Raw genomic sequence first — 9,943 nt, 5'->3', positions numbered from 1 at the left:
ATATGATAGTTGACTTTCTCTGCTTGACTTATTTCACTCAGCATAATCTCCTTCAGTCTCGTCCATGTTGATAAAAAAGCTGGGTATTCATCCTTTCTGACAGCTGAGTAATATTCCATTTGTATATATGGACCACATCTTCTTTACCCATTCATCTGTTGAAGGGCATCTTGGCCCTTTCCACAGTTTCATGATTTATTTTCTTGAGTGCCTCTAACTCTCTCTGTACATTCTGTTCTCTACCCTTCCTTCCCCTTTTAGGTTGCAGCATAATCATTGTTTTCTTAGAAGTCCTACCCTGCCCTGACCCTTAGGCAACTCTGCTATATATTTCTATAGCATCCTGCACTTCCTTTACCTAATTTTTCTAAAGTCAATCAATTCTATCAATTTAGGGTGGATTAACAAAATTCAGTATCTGGATCTTCAAAGCTGCAGAAGAGTGATCATGGCAAAAATTGCTCCTTCATGTTGGCTTGTCTGAGGAGTTAGATGTTTTTTTAGATAACCATGGTAGGCTGGCTAATGGACCCCAAGAATGTTCATGTCCTAATCCCTGGACCCTGTGAATATATTATCCTATGTGGCAGAAAGAATTAAGATTGCAGATGCAATTAATGTTGCTAGTTAGTTAGCCTAGAGATGTGGAGAGTTTCCTGGATTACCTGAGTGGGCCAATCACATGAGTCTTTAAGAGTGGAAGAAAAGGTTGAAGAGAGGAGTCAGATTCGTGTGACAAGGACTCTACCCACCGTTGCTAGGTTTTTTTTTTTTTTTTTCGTTGCTAGTTTTGAAGATGGAAGAGGGTGGCCATGACCCAAGGAATGCAGCTAGCCTTCAGAAACTGGAAAAGGCAAGGAAACAATTATCTCCTAGAACTTTCAGAAAGGAATTCAGCCTGTCCAACACCTTGGTCTTAGTCCAGTGAGACCCATATTGGGTCTTCTTCTTCTCACCTACAGAACTGTGAGAATAAATGTGTTGTTCTGAATTGCCAAGTTTGTGGTGATTTGTTACAGCAGCAGAAAACAAGCACAGTAACAGTCCTACGTTGCCTCTGTAAATACCAAGTAGACCTTGAAGCTCTCCATCTTAACCTGAATAGCCAAATTAATCCATGTGGATAGTCCCCAAACTGTTTTGGCCTGAATTGTAGTTAAGACAAAGCTGTTAAGGGTGAGGCCCTAATGCAATATGACTTATATCCCTGTAAGAGGAAGAGACAGAAGGGGCAGAGTGACTACTTGAAGAGGCAGCAAGAGGGTGGCCATCTGCAAGTCAAGGGAAGAGGCCTCAGAAGAACCCAACCCTAATTGACTTCCAGACTCCAGAAGTATGAGAAAATAAGTTTCTGTTGGCTTCAACAGAAGCCACCCAGTCTGTGGTATTTTGTTATGGCAGCCTGAAATGATGAATAAATACACCATCATAATATAAAATCACTAAGAATGTCAATGGGGAAGGTAAGGGCTAACTGTAGGACTATAACCCATTCCCTCCCTACCAGAAATCAATGACCTCAATCAAATTTCCTTAAATATGCCAATGATATTAGCAGAAAGAAAACAAAAAGTTCTTATGTCTAAAATGCTTTTAGGGGCACCTGGGTTGCTCAGTGGGTTAAGCCACTGCCTTCGGCTCAGGTCATGATCTCAGGGTCCTGGGATCAAGTCCCGCATCGGGCTCTCTGCTCAGCAGGGAGCCTGCTTCCCTCTCTCTCTCTGCCTGCCTCTCCATCTACTTGTGATTTCTGTCAAATACATAAAATCTTTAAAAAAAAAATAAAAAAAAAATAAAATGCTTTTAGGGGCACCTGGGTGGCTCAGTGGGTTGAAACTTCTGCTTCAGTTCAGGTCATGATCCCAGGGTCCTGGGATCCAGGCTCTCTGCTCAGCGGGGAGCCTGCTTCCCTTCCTCTCTCTCTGCCTGCCTCTCTGCCTGCTTGTGATCTCTGTCTGTCAAATAAATAACTAACATCTTTAAAAAAATAAAATAAAATGCTTTTAGCAAGATACATTTTGTCTCTAGAGATGGCTTATTGTAAAACATGGAATTTATGGACTGATGAAGCATGGTTGGCTGGAGAATGGGGGTTCATAATTTGTGTAATCAATGAGGTATAAAAAGGGGAGGTTGCAAAACCAAGTAACTCCCCTTGTTTGAGCAATGTTTCCAGATTGCTCAGAAGAAAATTGTCCTTTAATTCTGAGTCCAAAGTGTACAGTAATGAGGAAGAGAAAGGGTATTTTCGAGCTAAGTCTGATGATTTCAGACTTCTTGAAGAACAGATTATTTCACCTGTGCCTGGTGATCGCTCTGTATCCTTTGAATCATTAATCACATTTGGTATTGGGTTAAGATCTATGATTCATGTGCCTGATGTGACTCTTTGGGCTAACCAAGACTTTGCATACAAAAATTATCTTGCACTTCTTATTAACTCAGAAATGTTCTTGTTTTAAGTTCTATCAATCCAGTTTGATAAATTTATACTTTGGAAAAAAATTTATACTTTGGATAGAATTTGCAATTATGAAGGATTATCATATAACTGAAATAACCTGATAAATGACATACATGCATTTATTTGAAACTTTATTATATAAATTTTCATTTCTTTTAAAGATTACAAAACCTGTTCTGTGACAGGAATACAAGCAATATTGTTCCAGGATTATTCATGGATACATCTGAAAGAGCTTAGATTACGCATTAACAGTATGATTTGAAAACTTCCCAGATTAAACTCTTAAGTAAAACAATTTAAAGTATTCAGTGATAATTAATCCTTTACAAGCATTTCATAATTATGGCAGCAGTGCCAAGTATCTGATGTGATTTAACCACCAATAAAAGGTACAATACATAGGAACTCATGATACGGTAACTTGGGCTTCCAGCATGCCTTACTAGAGAGAAACTAGTATAAAGTAAGATCAGGTATAATAGTAGAAAAATATTTGTGATTTTTTTTCTTTTTTAAAAACTGTTTTAAGTAGTTGCCCACCCCATTCCCACCCAAGGCCAAAAATGCAAAATAATTACATCCCTTAGGTGTATATCTTCCCTTTTGCTTGGGTAAGAGTTAAGATAAACCTAATACATGTACATAATTTTAAGAATTAAAAACTCATCACCCATAATTATTAAGGATGCTAAGGAATGGCAATTAAAAAAAAAAAAGCTTTAGATGATAAACTAGAGATACACAAACCAAAACCTTTATCCTTATGCCCTTGCTTTGTATTTAAAAGTTCTACTTTACATACTTGTTTGAAAAACTCAGTATACAGCTCATTCAGTACTATAGTGATACTAGGAGTAAAGATTTTCACTTCCATTAGATATTGAACTAATCTACTTAGACTATTACGGAGACTCTCCTCTCACATGTGTTTACACACATTGTACTCAAATGGTATGTGCTCTGGAAGAGGTTTTCTTGAGGTCTGCATCTCTGAACTTAAGTCTCTAAATTTTCCTTTTCACTAATCTCTATTCAATGTCATATACTTTGCTAGTTGCTCTGGGAGAAGTCATGGACATTTAAACAGCTTATCATGCACTTCAAGGTTATATGGCAAAATAATGAGGAAAGTGCCTTAAGAGGTAGGAAGTAGACTCTCATCCCAACCCTTGCTATGCCCTGTATGAACAGTTAAAAGACTAGAATCAAAGTGGTAAATGTGAGACCGATAGTAATACAATGCTTAAGAAAATTAACTTGACTTCATTACTAGAATTGAGAACACTCAGTCACACTGGAACCAGTTACAAGTCACTTGACCACACAAAATACAGCAGTGTCAGAAGTACATAAAGCACACTGTAGATAAAAATTCTTCTTGGCCATCCATATTTAGGTATTATCATTCTGTAGATTCTTCACTAGAAAAAGTGGTTAAGCGTGGCTCTGTAGAATACCACAGTCCCAAGAAAGCAAATTTCATTCCTTCTTTAATTGGTCTCCACCAATGGTCACTTGGGGAAACCAGCAAAATGTAAGCAATCTGGAGGCGAAAAGAGGACTATTTTCACTAATTGAAATATAAATAATGAGTTAGGTCAACTTATCTGTGAATTAAATAAAACTCAATGTATACATCTAGTGTGAGTCACATGGAGCTGGACCTTTCAGAGAGACAGAACTCTGACTAGATTGGAACCTCTTGGTTTAAGTACCAAGGGTCAACCATGGAACCCAATATATTTCTTAAGCACAGAAAACAGACCTTTTCTAACTCTTTACATTCCTGAGATACCTGTCCTAATGCCTTCACAAATCTCATAAATCCTCGATACCACCATGAGAATTTTATCTATAAAATACGGTAAAGCAAGCCGAGTATTTTTCAGTCATTTATAAAGGCCAGGAAGTAGAGACTATCAAAGCCATGTTGAGATATGTATTGCTGACTTCCAGGGTGATTAAGTACATCTGTACAAAGGCTCCCAAATCTTGGATGTTTTTCTGCTCTCATCCCAGGCTGGACCCACCCCAGTCCCTTTCCAACCCAATCCATTCTCTTACTCATGAAGCCTTTGCACCCTTCTCCCTCTTCAAATCTTTCCTGGGCTGAGGGTGCAGGGCACAGCAAACAGGCCAGCCCAACCTCTCATAATGTCCCCACTTCTTAAAATTAGGTGGGAAATGGTTGATCCAAACCCATACTTTGCAGCCTACCACATGTGAAATGTGAATCTCTACTGTGTACAACACCACACCCCCTCCAGACCCCAAGTGACTTTTCCCCACACATCAGCCTTGCAGCATCTTGATTCTGTGCCTTGTCAAAATATTACATTTTTGGACTTTTAGGGTTGCTTGTGAATAAATGGAAGTTAAAGGTCTACTGTACTTAGGAAAAAAGACATCTCTATAAATTAGAAGGAGTTGAAATGACTTACATAAAAAATTAAAAGGACAAAAACTTACCTTAACATCATCACTTGAAAGGGAAGATATAAAACACGTGGTAGCGTAATCCATATTTTTCAGCATATGCTTGGAAAAGTTAAATGCACTCTACCATTCTAGATATTATTTTGGATTATAGGCTAAGAGGAAGTTTGTAAAAGTGGCCTGATGGTTTAGTTCCTTCTTTCACACTGAAATAATCTTTAAGACTAAACCAAAACCTTCTGGGAGAAGCCCTGGTAACTAGGAGAACTAACTGGTTAAGGGCCCAGAGGAACTGGACTCAGTAATTAATGGAAAAGTAAACCCAGGGCAAGCATTACATTTAGAGCTGTCTGCTGTAAATCAAAGGCAATAGGAACACCAGGATCACAGATGAAATAAATCAAGCTCATGAACTGCATTTTAGGCGAAAGTCTTCAGTTTTGTGAACACATGACTTGCTTTTCTCCAATAAAACTGGCAGTTGAAGTAGGCAAAGAAGGCATTATCTTTGAAAGCAATAAACTTGCCATTCATCTACCAGTGGAGTAATGTCCCAAGAAATGCTTTTTTTTTTTTTTTTTTTTAACAACTCTGCTCCTGGTTGGGTGATAATATGAAGGAAAGGTAGCATGGTGTTATGAGGGGAAAAAAAACTGAGTAAGAAGTTAAGGATTCTAGTCTTTGTTTTGGTTCTTAGTTACTTTACATGCAATATGAGAATGTCAAACTAGATAATTTATAAGGACTTACACATTTACTTCTGGTTCTAAGACTACGATGGACAACACACCTAAGCACTTATGGAATAGCATTGGTGTCCAAAATTTGAAAATGTTTTTTTTTTGTTTTTTTTTTTTTTTCCTAGAGTTACACTAACATTTTAAAAGCGACAAGAATTTGGGATGGGTTTGGTTTGAAACATTGAATAGAGAGAGAGAGAAAGAAAGAAAAAAAATTTTCTGGGCAATGGGAAGCAGTTTTTGATAGTCAGCATTTATATACTCAAGAATTTTAAAAAACTTTCTCCATCTAGATCTTCTGAATCCCTCTTACTGTACATTTTTTAAATTTAGAAGATAAACTTACATTAGATTTCTATGCAATAATCATTTTGTGTCACTTAAGCAAAATGAATGTTACAGATTTTCCCTTTCTCTTTAGCTGTGTAGAGGAGAACTTAAAGTAATAGTAAGTGGCTTCCAAGACATTTAACTAAACTACACTTTCTTGGCTTTGTACTCAAAAGATTTAAAGCTTTGAGCAGGTAAAAAGACTTCTGATGTAAATGGCTCGGTACATGGCTGGGCACATTCTTGATGAGGTTAAGCTAAATCACTTTTCCTAGTTTTTGTTTTTCACATTACATATTGATGTATGCTAGGTAGCTTAACCAAAATACAGGTAATAATGGATACAAAAGTTTCTTTAATCAAATAGAATTGTGGAAACTATCCAAATTAGATGTAGATAACGAATACTGTAATCTAAGCAGACCCAGTAACCACTATGAAAGCTGATCATTTCTGAAATTAAAGGAAGCATTATATGGCTGTAAGTCATCAGAAGGAATTCAGAAAACACTCAATGATGAACATTCACTTAGCCTACTTGAGCTATAATTTCAGGTGAGAACAAATACTGTTTGATCAAGAATGTTTTATTCCCTCAAATAAGAAAGTTTAAATCCAATTTCATAGAGAGGCTGGCGGCCTTTATTACATTCAAATTAGTGTTTAATATAGAGCATCGTAATGGGATAGAACTCATTATGATTTACCTTTTTCCCAAAAAGCATACTTTTCTTGCAGGGATACAAGAACAGGTATCCTGTTATTCATATGCTAAATTCTGCAATTTGATCTATTTAAACGTGAAAGATCTAATGGGACTTGAATGACCTGTTGTTAAATTTTCCTTCGCCAATCTCTTCACCAGAACTCTTAAAGGCCTTTGATGTATATTGGCAAAATCCCAAATTATATGCCAAATACTAAATATGGATACTATTCAAGATCAAAAGTGCAAGAACTACCTCCTTGATTAAGGAAAAAAGGACCCTAAGGAGTTGCAACGTATATGGACTAACTTCATAGGTGTACTCTTGATGTCATGCCACACACACGTGATAACTTTCTCTACCATAACAGCTCTCTAGGTTAGTCTGACAAAGCACCTGACTTTAAGAAACAAACAAATGAACGAACCAGTGAAACAGACATGGGGAAATATATGTACATTTTGGAAGTATTACATTCAACAGCTGTTCCACAATCTGGCCATTTTTAGGGCTGTCCAACAATACTGTTAATCCAGGTGAACTATTTAACCAGATTTAATAGTCAATTGATTAATAATAATAGATTCCAAGTTAAACAAAGCATGTATACATTAAAGAAAGCAGTACAGAAATGTACTGTATATGAACTGTTTACAAAAACATACAAAATGTTGGATGGCACAAGGGATACAGTGCTAATAGAAACGGATTGTTTAAGCTAAGTGCTTAACATAAACTGTCCATCCCTATAACTAACAAAGAATATTTCAGGGACATGAAATATTTCCTATAAAAATAATGCTATATGGTGTAGAGTACTTTATTCAGTGTATTTTTAGGTGGTATTCGTATGTTCATTATTCTTGTTGATTCAGTGAATATGTCTTCATCATGTTTCCATTTTCATTTCATCCAAAGCTCCAGGAAAATCTAACTTGCTAACAATCATTTAAAGCGAGAAGAGACGGAAGCAGGAGCAGCAGGAGGAGCAGCAGCATTATGGGTACCAGCTGGGACAGTGTGTGCTTGCAGGTGTCTCTCAGATATGTGCTACCTGTCGCCAGAACTTGTGCTATCAGCTTACACCATGGTACCAAATATCTCACTGAGGTCACTTCACAGAGCTGTAGAGGTGATTTTTTTAATACCTCTCCGCTGAGCAAGAGTAGAGCGGCCTACTGGTTCCAAAACTGGCGACTGATTACGGTTTAAAGCAGAATATGTAGCTGCCATAGCACCCTGAAAATAGGAAAGAGAGGTCACAACACAAATGACAATGGGTACGTGCGTAGAATACGAGTACGTAGAATACGAAATACAGATATTCCCCCCTATATAATTTCTTCATATGAAAATTTAGATAGATTTAATTGGGCTTATAATGAAAATAACCATACTGGTCAAACCCTCTGATTTAACTAAAAGAGGCAAATACGGGAGCCTGAACTTATGGATGAGAAGGGACAGGGATGGGCTTATAATAAGCAGCCCTCACTTTACTCAGGACTATTCAACTTTTTGTTTCTTTGCAATTCTTTATTTTTTTTTTAAAGATTTTTATTTATTTATTTGACAGAGAGAAATCACAAGTAGGCAGAGAGGCAGGCAGAGAGAGAGAGGCAGAAGCAGGCTCCCCGCTGAGCAGAGAGCCCGATGCGGGACTCGATCCCAGGACCCTGAGATCACGACCTAAGCCGAAGGCAGCGGCCTAACCACTGAGCCACCCAGGCGCCCCTCTTTGCAATTCTTTAATACCAGGGGCAGCAAAACATGCTCTTCTGGAACTTGTTTTGCCACTGCTGACAACCTCAAAGAATTTGCTCTGGGTTTTGCATAAGAAAGAAATGTATAAACAAAAAATAGGAAATCCATAAGCCTATGTGACAGATAAACTCAGAAGTCATTCTTACACTGGTTTTATTATATTTTGGCATGCTTTGACTTTCTCTTTTCCAAACCGCTCATTTTAAGAGAATCTCACTTTAGAAATGGATGCAGGCTGAGCGAAAGGGAAAGGTGCTATGGGCATGGACAGGGTTGGCTCAGTTTCCTGGAAGTCATGCAGAAAGCAGTGCCTGAATGGGGCAGCTCACCTTGACTAGATGGGGTGCATCCTGTCTGTTCAGTTGGTACTGTGGCAGTTGGTCCCAGTGGACAATCCAAGGATGTCTGAGCACAAGGGCAGCAGTCAGTCTCTGATGAGGATCCACATGAAGCATCTTTGACACCAGGTCCTGTAATGGGAAGAAGAGGAGTAATACAACAAATTTAAACTTTTGTTTGTTTTTCTATAGCACTTGATACTGGTCAGCATTCTTCTTTAGCTTCTATGACACTATTTTTTTCCTGGCATCAAACCTTGGGGTTCAAAGCAATTTGGTCAATATAACATTTCTTTTTTCTTTTCTTTTTTTTTTTTTAAGATTTACTTTAAAGAAAGTGACAGAGAGGGTGCCTGGGTGGCTCAGTGGGTTAAGCCTCTGCCTTCAACTCAGCTCATGAGTCAGCTCGGGGTCCTGGGATTGAGTCCCACATCAGGCTCTTTGCTCAGCAGGGGGCCTGCTTTCATCTCTCTCTCTCTCTCTCTCTGCGCCTGCCTCTCTACCTACTTGTGATCTCTCTCTCTCTGTCAGATGAATAAATAAATAAACAAACAAACAAATAAATAACTATCTTTATAAAAAAAGAAAGCGACAGAGAGAGAACAGAAGTGAGCATGAGCAGGGCAAGGGACAGTGGGAGGGAGAGAATCTCAAGCAGACTCCCCAACATGGGACTCAATCCCATGACTCTGAGATCATGACCTGAGGCAAAATCAAGAATTGGATGCTTAACTGCCTGAGCCACCTCAGTGCCCCCAACATGGCAATTGCTTTAAAAAAAAAAAAAAAAAAAAGGCAAAAAACCCAAGTCTCTGTTTTCTCTTCCCTGAGTAACAGTAACTTTGGTACATTACCAAAGAGTAAATTTACCACATTTATGTATCTTTAAGTACTTTAGCTCTTTTATTCACTGAGATATTCTGACTTTTCTATACTTTTGTAGTTTTATTTCTTTTATTTTTATTTATTTTTATTTTTTAAGATTTTTTATTTATTTATTTGACAGAGAGAGAGATCACAAGCAGGCAGAAAGAGAGGAGGAAGCAGGCTCCCTGCCGAGCAGAGAGCCCGATGCGGGACTCGATCCCAGGACCCTGAGATCATGACCCGAGCCGAAGGCAGCGGCTTAACCCACTGAGCCACCCAGGTGCCCCAATTTCT

The 9,943-nt window shown here is 38.2% G+C and overlaps 2 protein-coding genes across 9 annotated transcripts in view; both read right to left on the bottom strand.

The window, feature by feature from the left end:
- The window catches only part of EIF1AX (eukaryotic translation initiation factor 1A X-linked), a 20,920-nt gene extending 15,930 nt beyond the window's left edge, over nt 1-4,990 (bottom strand). The window contains exon 1 of the mRNA XM_059385299.1: nt 4,937-4,990. Within this exon, the coding sequence (XP_059241282.1) occupies nt 4,937-4,990 (54 nt within the window). The remainder of the gene's footprint in view (nt 1-4,936) is intronic.
- RPS6KA3 (ribosomal protein S6 kinase A3) overlaps nt 2,566-9,943 on the bottom strand; it is a 118,623-nt gene continuing 111,245 nt past the window's right edge. For all 8 annotated transcript variants that reach the window (XM_059385859.1, XM_059385860.1, XM_059385856.1 and 5 more), the window contains 2 exons: nt 8,774-8,914; nt 2,566-7,919 (listed from right to left, as the gene is read on the bottom strand). In XM_059385859.1, coding sequence (XP_059241842.1) covers nt 7,797-7,919; nt 8,774-8,914 — 264 coding nt within the window. In that variant the 3' untranslated portion in view covers nt 2,566-7,796. The remainder of the gene's footprint in view (nt 7,920-8,773; nt 8,915-9,943) is intronic.

The sequence above is a fragment of the Mustela nigripes genome, chromosome X (genome assembly GCF_022355385.1).
Source record: "Mustela nigripes isolate SB6536 chromosome X, MUSNIG.SB6536, whole genome shotgun sequence".
Taxonomy (NCBI): Eukaryota; Metazoa; Chordata; class Mammalia; order Carnivora; family Mustelidae; genus Mustela; species Mustela nigripes.
Note: the sequence above shows the minus strand (reverse complement) of the source record. Positions and strands in the feature narration are given on the sequence as shown.